At 47.1% G+C, this 20,719-nt stretch overlaps 3 protein-coding genes and 1 long non-coding RNA gene across 5 annotated transcripts in view; all 4 read right to left on the bottom strand.

Moving 5' to 3' along the window:
- Nucleotides 1-11,729, bottom strand: part of LOC310785527 — a 32,954-nt gene extending 21,225 nt beyond the window's left edge. The window contains exon 1 of the long non-coding RNA XR_014553179.1: nt 11,643-11,729. This is a non-coding gene — a long non-coding RNA (uncharacterized lncRNA). The remainder of the gene's footprint in view (nt 1-11,642) is intronic.
- The window catches only part of LOC310785519 (class I histocompatibility antigen, F10 alpha chain-like), a 370,829-nt gene that overhangs the window by 110,638 nt on the left and 239,472 nt on the right, over nt 1-20,719 (bottom strand). The gene's annotated exons all lie outside the window — the stretch shown is intronic.
- LOC310785523 (popy class I histocompatibility antigen, alpha chain E-like) overlaps nt 1-20,719 on the bottom strand; it is a 201,396-nt gene that overhangs the window by 96,308 nt on the left and 84,369 nt on the right. The window contains exon 10 of one of the 2 annotated variants that reach the window (XM_083646640.1): nt 14,667-19,076. The exons of the other annotated variant lie outside the window; for it this stretch is intronic. Coding sequence (XP_083502766.1) covers nt 19,018-19,076 — 59 coding nt within the window. The 3' untranslated portion in view covers nt 14,667-19,017. Of the gene's footprint in view, nt 1-14,666; nt 19,077-20,719 lie in introns of those variants that run through there. 2 annotated transcript variants of the gene reach the window in all.
- Nucleotides 1-20,719, bottom strand: part of LOC310785517 (patr class I histocompatibility antigen, alpha chain E-like) — a 358,851-nt gene that overhangs the window by 287,221 nt on the left and 50,911 nt on the right. The gene's annotated exons all lie outside the window — the stretch shown is intronic.

Genomic DNA, 20,719 nt, shown 5'->3' with positions numbered 1-20,719 from the left:
TATTTAGAACGTTTATAACGTACTCCGGTTTCCGGTTTATAATTCGGGTCTGCAGCCAAAGAGTATAACAAAGGAAATGGCAAGCAGCAACAATAAGTCACGTTAAACCGGACCTTGTACCCATAATTATTTTTACAGTGGGGCATTCAAAAATAAGGTGGATAGACGGGTTTCTGTGCAACGTCATCACATAGATGCACGCGCATCACCGGGGTAGAAAGCCGCTCCACACCATAGACTGTAGCTCCACACACTCGGTGAGTTGACTGCTGCCTCACCTGGAAAGCAGACGAGAGCAGCCGAGCACAGTCAGGTGAGGCGTCAACAAGTCGAACAACCCTGACGGCACACTCATTGCTGCTTTTCTTCTTCTACAGTTTTGTTTAACATCGGTTTGTAAACAAATTAAAACGTTAGGGTTGTGCTACAACCCGGGTTTTACAAGTGAGAACGAGAGCTCTCACTCTAGTGCCATCTCTGCTGCGCACGAAGCCACTGGAAGAATGTTATTTTTGGTCCAAAAATGATCTTTATATAAAACCAACCACCCACCAACAGGTGGCGTGGTACCCCCCTGGGCTGAGGCGGCCACCCTCATTCCTTACCCACGTGACTACGTCACGTCCGCCAGACCAGGGGAGGCCACTCCTTCTTTCAGCTCGCTGAGAACGACACATCCAACGACGCATCGACGCAGCAAGGCTGGGTAGGGAGAGCTCTCGTTCTCACTCGTAAAACCCGGGTTGTAGCACAACCCTAACGTTTTACTTCGTTTCGAACTCAAGCTCTCACTCTAGTGCCAAATTCAACCGCCCTTGCTGCCGGGAGCACTCCTCAGAGCGACCCGAGAGGCATCGGTGAACCACGGCCGCATGGCGAAACGCCCATGCCCAACCGTGTGGCATTTAGAGCGGCAACGATACTACCTTCTTGCCACTGACAGTACCGCATGCGCGAAACGCGAACTGGACACGTCAAGGCTGTAGTATCTAACAAACGTGTGATGAGAGGACCAGGAGGCCGCAGCGCACATGTCCTCCACCGATACACCACGCAACAACGCGGAAGACGTCGCCACGCCCCGCGTAGAATGCACCTTGATACCCTCCGGGGTTACCTTACCCACGGCAGAGTATGCCAAAGCAATCGCCTCCACTATCCAGTGTGATAAGCGATCCTTGGAAAGGGGTCTGCCCTGGGCGCTCTGCCCGAAACAGACCAACAACTGGTTTGTAGTGCGTAATGAACGCGTCCTGGCCACATAGGCCGAGAGCGCCCTTACGGGGCACAGCATGTGCAAACGTCTCTCCTCGCCCGAACTGAACGGCGGGGGACAGAATGCTGACAAGTCTATGACCATAGACCTAAAGCTGGCATTAATATTCTTAGGTTGATAAGCCGGGTTAGGTCGCAACGTAACCCTGCGCCCATCATCCCCGAAAACCATACAGGCCTGCTGCACCGAGAGGGCAATCAGGTCACCAACCCTCTTTCCTGACGACAAGGCCAGCAGCAGCGCGGCCTTCAAAGAGAGAAATTTCAGATCGGCGGAGTCCAAGGGCTCGTCCAGCACCGTAACCAAGTCCCATTTGGGAAAGAAGCACCGCGACGGCGGGCGAAACCTACGCACTCCCTTCATGAAGCGCGAGACCAGAGGGAGCGCCCCCATGGGCTCCCCTCAATTCCCATGTGGCAAGCAGAAATCGCAGCTACGTACACCTTAAGCGTCTGCGGGGACTGAAGGAAACAGAGAACTGGTCGCACACCACAGTTCACTGGATCCACGCCCTTGTCCGTGCACCAACGCGAAAAGACCCGCCACTTGTACGTGTACTGAGAGTGGGTCGAAGCAGCCCTAGCACTCTGAATAGTGCACACCACATTATCGGGCAAGCTCTGGGCTAGCAAATGGTCCCGTTCAGGAGCCAGACTGCTAGCTTCCACCTGCTGGGGGAGGGGTGGAGCACCTCCCCTTCCGCCTGGGATAGAAGATCCGCCCGCACCGGCAGCGCCCAGGGCAGACCTTGCGCCAAGGAGATCAGGTCCGCAAACCATATCTGCTTGGGCCAAAAGGGGGCCACTAAAATGAGCTGAAGGCGCTGTTCCCTCACCCTGTCCAACACCTGTCGGATCAGGGGGATCGGGGGAAACGCATAGAGCCAGTCCCGTGGCCATGCGTGCGCCAGCGCGTCGTGACCCAACGGGGGGCTGTCCTCTTGGATCGAGAACCACAGTGGGCACTGGGCAGTGCGTCGCGCGCCGCGATGCGAAGAGATCGACGCGGGCGCGGCCGAACCTGGCCCAAATCTGTTCCACCACCTGAGGGTGGAGGCACCACTCCGTCTGACGGGGATTGCCCCAAGACAGCAGGTTGACCCTGAAATTCAGCCACCCTGGCAGATGAACCGCTGACAATGAAAGGAAACGGGGATACGCCCACAGGAGAATCTCCGTCGCTAACCGGTTCAGCTCCTCCGACCGCACACCGCCCTGCTTGTTCAGGGGGGCGATCGCCGCAGTATTGTCCGAGCGGATCAGAACATGGCGTCCATGTATGAGCCAATAACCAACCTGAGCGGGACAGGGCTCAACCGAGTGCCGCTCGAGAGCTAACGGGGGTCCACCCATATGGCCAGCGCCCACCGGGCCGGACACGTCAGAGGAACCCTGCGATGACAGTCCCTGGCCGAGTCCAGGCGATGCCTGAGAAACCAGATCTGGAACGGGCGCATGTGCAGTCTCCCCAGTGGGAGCACATGCACTGCTGGGGCCATTAGCCCCAGCATGACTGTACACTGATGCACTGACACGGAGGGACACAGACCTAGCGTCTTTGCCGTCCGCACTGTGCGAGCCTGTCGCTCTGGCGAAAGGGGGGCCAGCATGGCCCGGGAGTCCAGTTCGAGCCCCAGGAAGGTCGCCACCTGCGCTGGGACGAGCAACTCTTCTGCCAGTTCACCAAAAACCCTAAGGTCTGCAGGTGATCGGTCACCACCTTGGTATGTTCCGTGGCATGGACCCTCGAGTCCGCCACTATGAGAGCGTCGTCGAGATAGAGGAAGACGCAAATCCCACTCGCGCGGAGGGGAGCCAAGGCTGTCTCCACGCACACCGTGAAGGTTCGTGGGCTCAAAGACATGCCGAACGGCAGGACACAGAACTCGTAAGCCTTTCCCAGGAAAGAGAACCTCAGGTATTTTCTGTGTCTCTGAACCACGGGGACATGGAAGAACACATCTTTCAGATCCACGGAAGTAAAGAAATCCCCCGGCCTCAACGCGTTGAACAGGCGGGGGAAAGAGAGCATTCGGAACGGGAACTTCCTCAGCGTCTTGTTGAGACGCCGAAGGTCCAGAATTGGACGCATGGAGCCGTCCTTCTTGGGCACGACAAAGTACCTGTGGTAGAAACCCAAGCGCACCTCTGCCTTGGGAACCGAGCGAATCGCCCCCTTGGCGAGGAGCGAAGTAACCTCCTTGTGGAGTATGTCCATGGACCCCCCCCTCCACGGCCGAATCGGGGATCCCATCGAACGTGGGTGGAGGCCTGGCAAACTGGAGAGCGTATCCCTTCTGGAGGGTGCGCCGTAACCATGGGGTCGGGGAACATTGAAGCTCCCAGGCGTTGAGCCTGTTGGACAAAGATGGTCTCTTGTGGCCAAAAGGAGCGGAAACCGCCCCTCTGGTCTCATGAGTATATTGTTGGGCACCGGGACCTGATCCGGTGCCCTGACGGGGGCAGAAAATGCGGGGAGCAGGACGTGAGAGGCTACGCCCCCCTGCCGCATGGTCAGCTCCGTAGAAGCTATGCATGCCGGGGGAAAATCCCTTACGCAAACCCCGACTACTGACACCGCCGCCCCCCCGCCGGGCGCATAGCGCTGGCGAGTGGCGGACTGGGCAGGTCCCTGCTGAGCTCCGGACCGAAGTTGAGCGCTGGTCACCCGCCGCCCGCGCACCACCTCGTCCATGCTGAGGGCGAGAGCCGTGTACCCTGGCCTGCCGTGGGACCCAGGATGGGCCCACTGCGGCCGGGTGGGTTGTCGCCATCGAAGGCGCACGAACCTGGCTTGGGGCCCGCACCCGCGGGCGTGGGGTGGCACGCCCTGCCGCCTGAAACCGGCGGCGGTCCCCTCGTTACCACCGTGGCAAGAGGGATCTGACCGCAGCGGAGTCTCGCTACTGCCTCTCCAACCGCTGGGCCAAATCCTCCACAGAAGGACCGAATAGGCCCTCCGGAGAGATCTTCGCCCCCAGTAGCCTCCTCTTCTCCTGCTCGGAGAGCTGAGTGAGGTTCAACCACAGGTTCCCGCTGTTCTGCGCCAGGCAGTCGACCATGCGCAAGGCATAGTTGGTTGCCATCCTGAGCTCCGTGAACAACTCAGGAGCGGCGTCACCCTGCATCTCCCATAGGAGCACAGCCTGATAACCCTGCAGGATGGCAAGGTTATTCGTAATGGTGGCGGACTGCCCCGCCGCCAAATACGCCTTTTCAGCCAGTCTGGCCGTCAGCTGGCACGCCTTGGAAGGCAGCGTGGGTCTGCCGGCGTTGGAGGCCAGGTGGGATGCCACCAGCTCCTCGAGGGGGGGGCAGCGTGGAGAACGCGAGCTTCTCCTCGCCCTCGACCGCCGACCACGGAGCCATGCCCGCACATAGCGGCTTGGCCTCCTGAAGCTTTTCCCATCCCGCCTGCACCGCGCGGACCACATCCACACAGACGGGCATTCGGCGTCGCGGGCGGGGTGCCTGGCGTGCCTGAAAAAAGCACCCGTGCAGTACTGATGCAGGGGGCTGGGGTGGTTCAGTCCAGGTGATGCCCAGCTTCGCCGCGGCCCTCGACATCACCCCGTGGAACTGCTTTTAGTAGGGCTTGTTAATGCTCATCTCTGAGCGAGCCCCCTCCGCAGCAGTGGACATCTCCCCTTGGGGGTTGTCCTCCTGGGGGTTATCGACCAAGGGGTCGTAGGGCTGGAGCCCGCCCTGCTCCAAAATCGGATGCATGGGCTCATCGCCCCAACTAAAATCCTGCTGCTCAGACTGGTCCTGGGGACCCTGAGCAGCAGGTGCTTCACCCCCGACCGGGCGGTCGGACCCCGCGGATGCACACCCCTCGGGGGGCGCACCGCTGGGCAGCATGTCCTCCTCGACAAAGAGCGAAGCTCTGTGTCGCAACTCCGCCAGGTTAAAGCCCGCACAGATGCTGCAGAACTTCGCTTTCAGCAGCGCCTCTGCAGCGTGCTCGTGCCCTAGGCAGAACACACAGCTATCTGGCTGTCCCTCCCTTCTTCATGGCAGCCGCCTGGCTCATTGCACGAGTTAAGAAGCTAACTCGTAGCAAGCACTCGCAGGCTGTACCAGGTTTAGCGGAGGTTTTACTGTATGAAGCTATGCAGTAAGCCGCCCTGAGGCTAGCGAACCTGCGTGTGCAACGGTAAAAGGGTAGCAGAAGTGCTAACGCACAATATGGTCAGATGCTAGCCGCACAGGTGCGAGCGAGCTATCTAGCTAAAACTTGAGAGCACAGCTCTTGAGCTACTACTCTCTCTAACGTTACTACAGCCGGAGTGAACGTAAGCACTCTACATGGCGGTAGCCTGCGCCTAATATGCTAGCATACAAAGAAGATACTGTTTGCACGGATGCAAGCTAGCTATCTATTCATGACTGAGAGCGGCACCCTTGGGTTACACTCCCAGACGAACGTCAGCCCCTCCGGGGAGAATGCAGCTACACGGCGGTAGCTTATTGTAATGTGGTAATACAAGATAGACGCTATCCGCACGGATGCAAGCTAGCTATCTATTCAATAACTGAGAGCGGGAACCACTCGAGTTAGCTCTCAAATTGCCCTTTTCTCTATCGTCACCCCGGCCGGGGTGGACGGAGCACGCTACACGGCGGTAGCAACAGGTGTTAACCACTCAATAAGCAAAATGCTCTTAGCTTATGATGAGCTTGTCCGTCGCCGCTGGTGAAGAGATGCAGGATCGGGTCCCCGAAGCCTGAAGAATCTCGTCCACACAAACCTTCTTAAGGTGGGCAAATAAGACGGAATTAGCCTAGCTTAAGAGTGCAAACTATGAGTTAACACGGAGCTCCAATAAACACGTCCTCTAGCGAACTGGAAGAAACGAAGGAGTGGCCTCCCCTGGTCTGGCGGACGTGACGTAGTCACGTGGGTAAGGAATGAGGGTGGCCGCCTCAGCCCAGGGGGGTACCACGCTAGCCTAGGTAAACCCAGCCACCACGTGACCTGCTCTCTCAGTTCCCAGTCACTATCGTCTAGCGAACGGGCCATTCAGATCGATTTCTGGGGCGATTGAAAGACTCGCGCAGACCCGCAGCCACCCCGCAGCCAATGAGTGACGGCGTGACTGCCAACATCAGTCCTGCCGTGATCGGCCAATCAGAGAGTGCGTCTTTGTCAATGACGTGTAACAGCTGCAGCGGCTTAGCACTACCTAGCCGTTAGCATTTGGCCTCTCTAAAGCATAGCTCCCGAGCTAGCTACTAGCTGGCTAGCTATATGGCTATGCAACTACGTGAGGAAATTCAAGTGAAAACAGCTGTTGAGGTTGAGGTCTGTTGATCAAAATAACACCTAGCGTTATCGAAATCGGATTTTAGCGGACCATACAAGCCAGGGCTTCAGAGCTGATCACCTGGACACATTTTATGGCGAAATTATCTGATAAACTTGTCTGTGCTGCTCTGTGGTGATCAGCTAATGTCTTCATAGCATTGTGATTATGATTTAATGCATTATGGAAGATAAACGCTGGTTTAACATAATTAAAATAATTCCCTACCAAACATGTAAAGTGACGCTTCTGGGCAGTAGACCATTTGGGCATAACATTATGTAATGTGACATGAGATCACCACATTTCAATAAATATAACGTTTTTGCACATTTGAATGCTGCTGGTCGTTTGTTTAATGCTGTATATATTGGATATTTAAAGCTGATACACTTTACACAATCAAATCTAACTTATTCACAGCAATACACAGTCCAGTAGTACAGTGGGCTAATTGTTTGAATTATATCGAAATATATTTGCATGGTGTAGCATGTAATGCAGATAATGTAGCTAGATACTCTGACACAGAAAGGCAGACAAGCTAGCAGCAGGGATCTTGTCACACTGATTCCAGATAAACTCCTCTGTCTAGCCAGCTATACAATATTGATCAAAATAACACCTATATCGAAATCGGATTTTAGCGGACCATACAAGCCGGGGCTTCAGAGCTGATCACCTGGACACATTTTACGGCGAAATTATCTGATAAACTTGTCTGTGCAGCTCTGTGGTGATCAGCTAATGTCTTCGCATTGTGATTAGCTAGCGTTAAATAGGTTTATCTGTAACCACGCTGAAATGTGAGGGCATTAACGTTAATATTTCTAGCTAGGTCAAACACACCTTAACGTTATGAGTGTGGCCGTTTTGGATTAACATTAAGTCCACGATCAAGTCTAGCATTTCGGTATATTCCTACCTCTTAACATCTAGCTAGCTAGGTTGGATCTGGAATATGATATCGGCTTGATACATTTGATTGTAGCTACTCATACAGCCGTGTGGAGCTTATCTAGCTAGGTTGCATCTGGAATATGATATCAAGCCAGTAATGTAGCTAGCTAGCGTTAAATAGGTTTATCTGTAACCACGCTGAAATGTAAGGGCATTAACGTTAATATTTCTAGCTAGGTCAAACACACCTTAACGTTATGAGTGTGGCCGTTTTGGATTAACATTAAGTCCACGATCAAGTCTAGCATTTCGGTATATTCCTACCTCTTAACATCTAGCTAGCTAGGTTGGATCTGGAATATGATATCGGCTTGATACATTTGATTGTAGCTACTCATACAGCCGTGTGGAGCTTATCTAGCTAGGTTGCATCTGGAATATGATATCAAGCCAGTAATGTAGCTAGCTAGCGTTAAATAGGTTTATCTGTAACCACGCTGAAATGTGAGGGCATTAACGTTAATATTTCTAGCTAGGTCAAACACACCTTAACGTTATGAGTGTGGCCGTTTTGGATTCACATTAAGTCCACGATCAAGTCTAGCATTTCGGTATATTCCTACCTCTTAACATCTAGCTAGCTAGGTTGGATCTGGAATATGATATCAAGGCTTGATACATTTGATTGTAGCTACTCATACAGCCGTGTGGAGCTTATCTAGCTAGGTTGCATCTGGAATATGATATCAAGCCAGTAATGTCAGGTCTCAGTCGCATTCACGCTAACCTCTTAACGTCTAGCTATAGCTAGGTTACATCTGGATTATGTATAATATACAGTATAATACTACGCTCACTACGTCATGACATTCACATTAACGCCTCCAAAAATCTACTGTAGCTAGCTAGCGTTAAATAGGTTTATCTGTAACCACGCTGAAATGTGAGGGCATTAACGTTAATATTTCAATTAGGTCAAACACACCTTACCGTTATGACTGCGGCCGTTTTTGATTAACATTAGCGTTAAGTCCATGATCAAATCTAGCATTTCGGTATATTCAGTGTGTGTGTGTGAAAAGGATGTTAGCATGCTAGCATTATTAGCACAGAATGTATACAGTCCATGGTACAACGTTAGCCCTTCAAGTCCTGAGGCGAACAGCACTGGAGGATGAAGTCTGCAGTCTGGCATTCAGTGTCCAGCATAACAAGCACGCCTGTTTCCTCATCAGGTTGGCAGCAGCTGTATAGATGATGACTGTTCTTCACAGCCACAAATATCTCTCCAGATCTGCGGCCATCTGCAGCAGGGATCGAGGTTTGGGTCCGTGTAGACACGTCCTGTTCCTCTTTCATTCCCTGACCACCGTCACGCGATGTTCTCTCTTCTTGTAGCTGGTTGTAACCATTTGCGTGCTAGCAGTACTGAAATGAAAAGTGTTAGCTCGCTTGCTAACAACAAAGGTCGCAGAGCGATGACGCAATCTGCTGCACTGCGCATGTGCTCTGTGCACAAAGCTGGTTGGATGACGGTTGCGTAATGGAGCGGTCTATCGGGGGGGGGGCAACAACCGCAGGAAATCGTTTAACAATGGTGGGAATCCAGACCATAGTGACTGAGAACAGGTCTGAGAGCAGGTCACGTGGGGGATGGGTTTACCCAGGCTAGTACCACGCCACCTGTTGGTGGGTGGTTGGTTTTATATAAAGATCATTTTTGGAGCAAAAATAACATTCTTCCAGTGGCTGTGTGCGCAGCGGAGATGGCACTAGAGTGAGAGCTTGAGTTTGAAATAAAGTAAAACATGCATTAGCGCCACCCACACTCACTGCTCAAATGACCCAGCCCTTCAGATTACTTATTTTATTGTTAATGTAGGCATTACAGGTGGTATTTATGTAAAATGTAGAGTGACATAAAATTGAAGTTTCTACACTTCACTGTGGGTTTGTCATGCACCTGTGTTGAACCAATGGGCAATCAGCTGGATGCATTTCTCGTCATCCTCTGTCAGCCGCAGTCGGGCGCAGTTGGTGGGGAGCAACTGCGGCGCCTCGCTCCAAATCTGCGCCCGCCTCGCTCTCACGAGAGTCCCGTGGCTCACGCAGGCGGGCAGGCGGAGCAAGTCGGACAACTTTTCTAACCATCATGCAACGGGGCAAGCAAGGCGCTGGTCAAATCTGCGCAGAACTTGCTCATCTCAAACGAGCAGAGATCACGTCAGACAGACCGAGACAGACATGTCAAGGAGTCTACAATTGCTTTTACACCTGTGATGCGCGCGCAGTCGCGCACCCACTAATGTTTGTAATACAAACATTGAGACATTAACCACATCATGTACAGTGAACTAAACAGCAGAGCAGCACACAGTAACACACTACAGATGTAATGCATGGATGAGTCATTTGTCTGACTTTTAAAATTCCATGACAGAGTGAGAATGAGTGTGGATCTAAAAATATCAAAAAGGTTTCTGATTGAGCTGCAACATGTGACAGGAAGTTAACTCCCATTTTACTATAGCAAGAGATGTTACTGTCCTGTGATTACTTTATTTTATTTGAACATAATTATTGCTTCATGCTGTTGGTTGTATAACGTCTTTGCTAACTCAGGTCTTAGGCCTAAGCTAGTTGACAACAGGAAGCCGGTGAAACCTGGTTAAGTAAATTAAAGTTATATATAATCCATAAGATTTCAGTTTTGTTCTCTTGGGGGATACCTATGGCGATCAGTGTTAATTGCAGATGAGATCAAAACAGTGTTATTATGTTAGTCAGTTTGTTCGGCCATAGTAACCACCCGTAATGCTAGCAGAGACCGGAGAAAAGTAGCTTGCAAGAGTTGTGGGGAACCTACAGTAACCTACAGAGTGTCTATAGGACGAATCAGCGTGACGTCACATGCCACCCAAAAATGCATAACGCGGGGGCAGTTATCTAGATGTGCCAAACAAACGTTAATATCTCAAAAAGTATACCTCACATTGCATTGTGAGAGCAGAATTAGAGTTTGATGTATAATACATGCATGTCGTGTTAAAGTTGTGTGAACTGTCACAGTTTTTAAATTGTAAACATGGTCAGCCGGCTAGTAGGGGTGTCAAAAATAATCAATTATAAGATGCATCGCGATGCGGACGTGCACGATTCTGCATCGATTCACAAATGTCAAAAATCGATTTTTATTTTTTTATAATCGAATAAAATATAATGGAAGTACATCCAGTTGTTTATTTGGATCATAATACAATGAAATTCCAAATGCACTTTTATTTTAAAAGTAGCCACACAGTGAGAAAAAAGAAAGTGAGAAAAAAATAAATCATGTATTGGGGAAAAAAGTGATGCATCGATTTAAGATGCATCGAGATGCATCGATAATCGTAATCGAATCGAATCGAATCGTAGCCCTCTGAATCATAATCGAATCAAATCGTGAGGCCAGTGAAGATTCACAGCCCTACCGGCTAGAGTCAGACGCTCAAACTCGGCCTCCATGGGTTCCATTGCCGTTGCCACCCAGTGACGTGGTTTGTTTACCAAAATGCTGCTCGCTGATCCCTCATATTGTGTTAGCCCCGCCCACCCTGTGTCACCACAGACACAAAGTCCATAACTGCTGCAATACTGGAAATGTAAAGGCTTCCATCAATGGGCTCAGTGTTAACTCACTATAGTGACTTAGTTAACACTAACAGACATTTATTTACATGAAAATCTTATGGATTATAACTTTAAACTATAGTTTCCACAATATTGTTGATGAAGCATCTTGTGTTTTTGCTCATGAATTGTCAAAAGCATCCAAGTAGTAGGAAGGTTGTAGTAATAATTAGTAAGTGGTAGTAAGTTGTAGCAGTAAGTTGAAGGAAGTTGTTGCAGTTTTCCCCTCAAAAGAAAGCAACACAACTAACTACTAAGTCCTTCTACTTTTAGACGATTTGAACATTAGCACCACTAAAACTAACATGTTGAAAAAGAGCATTGAGTTGTTTTGAATTTGGGGGTTTTAACACAGACAAAACTTTAACAGCTGAGAGTTCCTCTTTTTAGTCTAAAATGTAATAAGCTAATGATAGGTTAAGTGCTAACAGTCTCATTAAATAGTCAGTAGGCTAGAGTAAAATTGTCAGTAAACTGCTGTTACAATACCTTTAGAAGGAGAGAATAATCTGCACCACACCGAACCGATGAACCAGGAAATGATGAACACAGAGGGTGGAGAGAGAGAGAAAATAATCTGCGCCACACCGAACAAGGAAATGATGGCCAGTGTGAAGTGAGCAGGAATTTCTGACTTCCTGTCAGGATTTTTCAAAATAAAAGCTGTCATTCAAAATCGATAAAATACACAAATTGAAGCGATGTCACACAAATTGAATAAATATCCATGGGAAACTGCACTCTAAATCAAATATATGTAAAATTCACTCTTGTTGACATTTGGAAAAACAAATTCTCAGGCCTCCGGGAGGCACACAGAGAAAATTCCTGCTCACTTCAGTCCACGGCTCCACGCTCATGAAATGATGAACCCTGAGGGTGGAGAGAAACAGAGCAAGAGATACAGACAGACAGACAGACAGACAGACAGACAGACAGACAGGAAGCATCTGTTCTGTCAGCTGGTCTGCTGTCAGTTTGAAATGTGAGTGAGGGGAATTTATTGCTTTGAGTAAACATTACATTACATTACATTACATTACATTACATTATATAATCATGTACACAAGGAATAATAATGTAATATAATCTATTGTGTAAAGGCAAAAACATTGTTATGAAAAGGCAGAACCCAATGTTCAAGACCTCTTTTAGGATTCATAACAAACTACTATCAAGCCAGTCAAGATGGTCACCATAAACCACAGGTTAATAACAACAATAAAGGGCTTGGTTACTACAGGCATTTAAATGCACAGCTTCTTTGCACAGTGCTTTGATGTAAACTGACAAGGTTGAATCTGTTCTATGTTTAATTGAACCTGCCATCTAAAACATGTTCATGATGAGGCCTGCCATGCTGTTCTAATGCTGCAGATTGGCTTAGCAGTGCCTCATTGATTTTCACTGGGCTGAATTGATTACAAACAAGGCTAGGTCGAAACCTAGCATAGGGCCAGCACGGAAAAGCATGACGAGCCTGTTCGCTGTAGCTGTTAGTGGCAAAAGTATGAAGGATACTTGTCAAACATATTTCATTGCAGGATGATGTTGTGCGTTGGTGTAGGCTACACCTTAAAATCAAATAGAGCTACGTGTTTGATTTTAAGATATTTTTTACCCCAAAAATAAATAGGCTACTTACCCCTGTTTAACCCAATGTTGTTGCGTCTTTTAATCAATCACCTAAATATCATTTTATATTATCAATCATATAGGCTATTCTCTTAATTGTATTATATGATCTAATTTGATATCTTATAATAATATATCATCTATATATAGATGGATTTATAGATAGCCTATATACAATTGGATCTGATCAGTGTTGTAGCTCCATTACTGATGTAAAATGTTATTTTAGGGGTAAACAAATGCAATAAAATCTGTTTGAAAAGTATGTTGGTGATTGATGTAATTATGTAGGCTATTAGAAAACATGGAAGTTAATGAATGTTAATTTAGGTTCAGGAGCAGGCCACGCCTTAACCACTCTAACCACGCCTCTATACCGCACCCCAATTACCTGGCAGAGTTTGTAGACGGGTTTCTGTGCAACGTCATCTCATAAATGCGCGCGCATCACCGGGGTAGAAAGCCGCTCCACACCATGTAGGCCTACGGGCCCTGGCAGTTTGACTTTTGACTCCGGGCCTGAGTACTCTGGGCCATTGGTGGTTGACTCCTGTGTTCTGGTCCCCCTAAGGATGGACCAGAGTGGGAAACAGGACTACCTCAGACCGGTGGACGCAAGGACGTGGATGGACTGGGCTGGGTTTGGGGCACATTTTAATCAATAAACATTGTTACTTTTTCTACCCTTGGTTTTAGTATTTTAATTCTGCTCAACCCTGGTGTAAAGAACCTGTGTAGCCTTTTTACGGAGTCCTAGGCTCTTGGCAAATTCTAGGTGGCGTTGTCGGCCATTACTTTCAAAAGATTGAGAATACAGTCCAAATTGGTAATTTTGGGCCACGTGACATGATATGTGTGCCCAAGGCATCAGTGGTTATCGCTGCTGCCTCACAGTAAGAAGTTCCTGGGTTCAAACCCCGGTCCTTCCCAGGTCCTCCCTGTATGGAGTTTGCATGTTCTCCCTGTGTTCGTGTGCAGGGTTTCCTCCGGGCACTCCAGTTTCCTCCCTGATATACTGATATCAGAATGAGACGTTTATGGCCTTTTATTTATAACTAGATTATCAGGCTATCAGGCAGTTTGGTGGAACTCCGGCCCAGAGTTGTGTTGTGTGTGTAAGAGGTCTGTGTGTGTTTTGGGCTTTTATTATGAAGGTCTAGGTGTGAGTTTTGGGCTTTTATTTTGAAGGTTAACAGCCAGACCTAAAACCACCTAACAGCCTGATAAAACCATGTAACGGCCAGACCTAAAACCACGTAACTGCCAGATAAAACCATGTACAGTAAAAGCCTGGACTAAAACCACATAGTGTTTCCATTGCCATTGCCACCCAGTGACGCGGTTTGTTCACCAAAATGCTGCTCGGCTGATCCCTCGTATATCAGTATCTGAGTAAGTAGTGGTAGTAATACTATTAGTATTATAGCACTATTAGAGTATAGTAGTAATAGTTATAAGAGATTACATTGACCATTTTATACTGTATTTGTAGGTAAGACTTGAATAGACCAATTATGTCACTAATTTATATTCACTGCTACGCATATTTCTTATTTTTAGTTCTATTCATATTTTATTATCTATCTATGCAGTAGGCTATATTCTGTAGGCTAAATCCCACTGTGACATCATCAGTGATGTCATAAATACCACTGTGACATCATCAGTGATGTCATAAATCTGACATCATCAGTGATGCTGTCTCATTGGCCACGCAGCAGCCGAGCTGCGGGCAAGCCATCTATGCAGTAGGCTATATTCTGTCTATTTGTATGTTGTTGCTGCTGTAACAGAGGAATTTGCCCCTTGGGGATTAAGTAGCTACCTAAATTCTTCAGTTCAGTTTATCAAATCAAACGTCAATCCACATGATGCAATACTTTGCTTTATTAAAACCCATGAGCATAAAATAACACCTTATTATACAATCATATTCCTGCTGTAATCAAATTCCTTACAATCTAAACCAGTGATTGTCAACCTTTTTCATAAAGACCACTGACAGAGCATTGAGTTGTTGTATGCATTGAGGTCATGTATGGTTCAAGTTTAACATCACAGAAAAAGAAGGCACATATTTCCTTGAAGGCTTTAAACAGTAAGTTAACATAATTAAACAGTAAAACAACTTATACACTATACAAACACACAAACAAATGTATGAGACTCCTGACTAGAGGAGGGGAATCTCCCCAATCACAAGTGACCACCAGACCACACGTGGGCGGCTGTTTCATTGTGTGGATCATTTAAACGCAATTCAATTGTATCCCAACTGTATACCCAAAAAGGGAGAACTTATTAATATTTGATCGGTCATAATAGTAATGAAAAACGTCATACTGTGCCATCTTGAACATAATATGGCATCTTGAACAAAAGTTCAATGACTATGGCACAATTTCAAAACATTTCAAACATGTCTACAGTCCTACATCAACAAGTCATTTAGAAAAAGATCACTTTCAGCTCAATAAGATCAGGATGAGAAGAATCATGAGAAAAATCACACATCTGCTCAAATATTACACTTTCTTTCCCTCATTTATAATTGTTCTATTCACACAGTTTAGATACAGTAGATATGTATTGTTTGTTTTGTCTCCGTTTACTGACAGTGCTTACTGAGCTCACTGGACTTGGCTGCACAGCACTGACAGTGCCTGACATGACTATGAGGACGTCCTCCTGCTCCAGTGGAAACACACAGGAGAGCAATGTCTCCAGAGCTCATAAATCACTTCAATATCCAATGTAAGCATGGCCTAGAAAGTGTAATATTGTTGCTGAATGATACTGATCAAACTTAATCACATTTAGGTTGCCCAGGTTTGAGCTCTATACACACATATGTACATGCACGCACACACACACAGCATCCCGTTTTTCATTTCATTTCATTTATAAAATAAATAAATTTATAAAAAATATACAATATAAATGTACAATATAAAAAAAATATTAAATTGTTTTTCAATAAAAAGTGTCACCTTTAATAATAATAGATTTGATTTATATAGTGCTTTAAGGCACCCAAAGCACTTTAAATGGAAACGGTAAATGGACTGCATCAGCGCTTTTATCCAAAGCGAATTTGTAAACAATGTGCCTACATTCACCTTTGTAAACAATGTGCCTACATTCACCCATTCACACACCGAAGGCGACCAGCTGCCACGCAGGGAGCTGGCACAACCATCAGGAGCAATTTTGGGTTCAGTGTCTTGCCCAAGGACACTTCGACATGCGGACCAGACGACCCGCTCTATCTCCTGAGCCACAGCCCCTCTTTACATATCAGAGAAAGAAAGAAAAGAAAGTTATCCTTTATTTATCCCCTTGGGGAAATTCATCCTCTGCATTTGACCCATCCTCTACTAGCAACCTTCCTAGAACTAGGAGCAGTGGGCAGCCACTGTGCAGCGCCCGGGGACCAACTCGTTATTTTGCCAGTACCTTGGCCAGGGGCACTGACAGGAGTATTAACCCTAACATACATGTCTTTCTTTGATGGTGGGAGGAAACCGGAGCACCTGGAGAAAACCCACACGGACACGGGGAGAACATGCAAACTCCACACAGAAAGGACCTGGGACGGACCGGGGTTCGAACCCGGGACCTTCTTGCTGTGAGGCAACAGTGTTAACCACTGAGCCACCGTGCCGTCCCCATACACAGAGTGTGTGTGTGTGTATGGGGAACTCAACTCATCCACCACCGATGTGTAGCAGCCACCTGAGTGATGCACGGCAGACAGTTTGTGTCAGAATGGTGATGTGTGGTGTGGTGGTGATGATGGAGAGGTGAGCACTGAATGTGCTAATTAAGTAATGAGGGATGATTAGGTGGCCATGATGGAAGGAAGGCCTGTGTGGGAATTTAGCCAGAGCACCGGGGTTAAACCCCTACTCTTGTGAAGAGTGTTGATGGGGTCTTTAATGACCACAGAGAGTCAGGACCTCGGTTTAACGTCTCATCCGAAGGACGGTGCTCATTCACAGGACAGAGTCCCTGTCTCTGCCCAGGAGCATTGGGGAGACTATTCATGAGACCAGAGGGAAGAGCACCTCCTACTGGTCCTCCAACACCACTTCCAGCACCAGATGGTCTCCCATCCAAGGACTGACCACAGCCAGACCTGCTTAGCTTCCCCAGCAAGCCAGTGATGTGACGCAGGAGCCACGGTGCTGGATTTACACTGTTTTTCTCCATTTGGAAGAAGCTAAAGGCTGCAAATATTCTATTTCACAAGGAAACTAAGATTACACACATGATGAGAAGGTTGTCTATTAGAACTATAACTGAAGTGCAATATTAGCACAGCCTTTAACTCATTGAGTGCCAATGACGTCGATCGGCGTCAAAGTAAATAGTAACGTTCAGTGCCAATGACGTCGATCGGCGTCAAATGCGTTTTTTGACGGTGGGACGTGGATCAAAGCCTCAGGCATCTCCTGTACAAATATTGTAGCTATTGAAGGTGTATAACCTATTTTACGGACTCATTAGGTGGCGACAGTGCTCTCCAGATTAGAGAAAGGTCAGGAAAACAGCAGGAAAAAGCCCTGTGATGAAAGAGAAACCGCTCATGCTGCAGCCAGAGCCATATAGATTGCTCTGGCTGGAGCTGACGTTGGCTGCGAACAGCAGTCAATCCGCGCCCACAACTGAGCCTCTCTGTCTCTGCTGTATAGTTTCTCCACACGATTAGCCGCCAGAAAAGCAGCACCCGACGCCGAAGGGCCAAACCATTCTCAGCAGTCCGGTTTGGCTTTTCCGTGTCGCGCTGGGAGCCGGCGCACAAAAACGGAGCACTCCGAAAATAGACGCTGGGTGCGTGAGGCTGTGTGTTAGTGTGGGGAGGAGTTTGCAGCTGAGGGGGGGAGAGGGGGGTGGGGCACGCAGGGCACCACACAACTACACCACGTCACTACATCAGAAAATATTAGCTTCAGACTCAGTGAATGTGCTTGAAATGCTTAATTTCACAAAAGGCGGAATATCTCAGCTTCTAATTTGAAACGCCTGTTTTTGCTGAAAACAACCTATCTTCTCCGGCTCATAACTAAAGAACGGAAAATGGTATCAATAAACTTTTTTTTGCTGATGATACAATAGTCTCCTCGTTCTTTGTGCGTGTTCGGTGTTTACATAGTAATATCACACAATATTCTGTGGGCCTCGAGAAATCACTGAAAACGCTCTGAAACTCTAGCACTGGGAGCGTCCGTTCTCCAAAAGTGGCTGGCACTCAATGAGTTAAGAGCCCCATATTATAGGAATTCAAAATGTCCTCTATTTTGGGATCAAACATGTTAAAAAATGATGTTTCGGGAGATTCAACTTTAAGTTATTGCATTTTTAAAAGCGCACCCTTTCTTTTACAGTCAGATTCAGACTAACTCTGGTAAACACCTCACAATGGACTTGATCCTGATTGGTTGCTGCTGCTGTCGGCCAATCAAGGTCCAGTATTGTGAGGACTTGGGTCTTCAAATTCATTCAGTTTAACTAATTAAACTTTCATCAAAATTGAATCATCATGGGACAAAGGAATACTGGGAGTTTTGGGGGAAACTGGCCAGTTGGTCAACTTGCCTCTACATAGACATAAAACATGGACACCGAAATCAGCCCACTATATTAAGTGACTGTATGCTATTAGCATTATCCGCACTTTTAATGCCAAATTAATATCATTTATTATTACATGGCCAATAAATATTAAGTATCGCTAATTCAAAACAGATGAATATTGCCAGGTTTATTTTTGGAACTATTTCAGGTGAGAAACCACATCCACTGAGCAGTGATTTTGAGCTGTACACAGTGAGTCTCCCATCAGCCACTACCTTCACTTCCAATTTTTTTTTCTTTTTTTAATCAGGGACAGTGCACATTAATCAACATCAATATCAATGTAAATATGCCAGGGTTAGCTTAAGAGCTAATTTGCACCTGTAGTCCCTGAGCAGGAAACAGGGAAAGTAGTCCCTGCTACTTCAGTAGTATTTTATATCATTTTGTGTAAAAATCTCCTACATGAAGCTGGATAATTTTGGTGTCTATGTTCTCACACTGACCAACAGGCCAAAGTCTCCCAAAGTCTTTACACTGAAGAACACTGCTTTCAATTCTAATAAGCACAGGTCAGCAGCACTGCTTGTTTTCAGACGGCTCAGCTCAGCTTGGTGTTCTCAGATGGAGATGATGTTATTTTGGAGACAGTTCAGACCATCTCCACCTCCACTGCTCCGTTCTGCTTGGGGTCACAGTCTGTTCTGCGGCCTGCAGGGGGACAAAGGCATTATTTTCCACATACACACTGGAAAGATTAAAATAACTATCTGCCAACTATAAGAATGAGAAGCATCCGTTTGTGAGTCAATCAAACTTTATTGCAGCCAAAGGCCAAAAGGTACAAAACAGGACATGTATATAAATAACAACATTTTAAAGCTAAAAACAGGTCCATCATTAGGTCGTCATCATATAAGATTGCCAACAAACAATATTTGTGGAAACCTAACTTGTGCATACACAGGGACTGACCATGGGGCACCACCCCACCAATAAAAAGTTAGTAAAACTTACATTGTGCATACTTAAGGACTGACCGTAGGGTACAACCCCACACAGCCAAGAGTCATAAGAGGCACTTGTACCAGTGTGATCATATATGAGAGTGGTAACGAACAGAGCTGTAGCTTGGATTAACCAACACCATAATTACCTCATTAACACATTGAATGCCAGCCATGTTTTCATTCCTGTAGGTAAGTTGTGCCAGGGGTGTTTTTGACGATTCTGGCTCATTTTAGAAACAGCCGAGGATTCTTTTCTGTTAAGAATTCATGAACACCAATCATCTAAAAATAACTAATAGAATGTGTGCTTTCTCTGTCTAAAAGAGTTAGTTTGCAGAGTTAGTAGTTATGTAGATATTAGCCGTTGAGTACAGCATGGTTTCAGCGTCTGGAAATTTATTCAGAGATAAATGGCTTTTTGTGAAACAGTCACTTTAACCATTCATTTTTGGCATCAGTAAGACCGTCAGACATTCTAAACAATAGTTTTGAACAGTAATTTCCTCCATAACAACAGGAGACACCCCTCTCATTCAAACTCCTCCCTCCGTGTGTCTTCTCCTCCTTCCTCCTGGCTGTACAGCGGGCTTGTCAGAAGCGCTTTTGCTGCTGCCTGCCTGTGTGCCTGCCTGCCTGCTTGCCTGCGTGCAGACGCTCCTTGTGCGAGTCAAGATGGGCCGGGGAATGCGTGGGCGATGGGCAGATGTTGATTCTGGCCTTTCTGAGGTGTTTCAAAGTGTGTTTCACCTATGATCTATTTTGCAAATCGCTCTCCGCTCTCTGTGTGCTGCTGCCGGTGCGCGGCCGCTCTCAGGCAAGACAAGTCTGGAATGGATTTTACTGTAAAATCGCCACGGCATTTCCTTGAACGGCTTGGTCCCGCGGCAGTTTTTTCTTTGATTTCGGTCGTCTGGGGGAGCACTGTCAACACTTAGTGGGTCGGTAAAATAGATTATACACATTATCTTGCTCCAATAGTGATCTCGAAGATGTAAAAGTTGTTGATTGATGTCCCACCGTCAAAAAAAAAAAAATGTTTATGTAAGACGAGTAAACTCGGCTCTGGCACTTAAGCGTTGGATTATGTAAGACGAATTATTTCGGCTATGGCACTTAAGGTGTTAAGTGACCCATCAAGTCTACATTTAAAACTGTGCATGAGGTTTCTCAGTAGAGCCTGGAAGGTTGTCAAGCCATTAGTACAGAACAGCTGACTTGCACTACCCCCCCTAGGCTCCTTCAGGAGAATCCTGAGGGCGTCGTTATAAGCTACCTTAAGTTTACGTAAACTCTCACTTTTGTAGTTAACCCATAAGGGGGCAGTGTAGAGAGGGGTGCAGTAGG

Source organism: Poromitra crassiceps (assembly GCF_964638095.1).
Source record: "Poromitra crassiceps genome assembly, chromosome: 11".
NCBI classification, from domain to species: domain Eukaryota; kingdom Metazoa; phylum Chordata; class Actinopteri; order Beryciformes; family Melamphaidae; genus Poromitra; species Poromitra crassiceps.
Note: the sequence above shows the minus strand (reverse complement) of the source record. Positions and strands in the feature narration are given on the sequence as shown.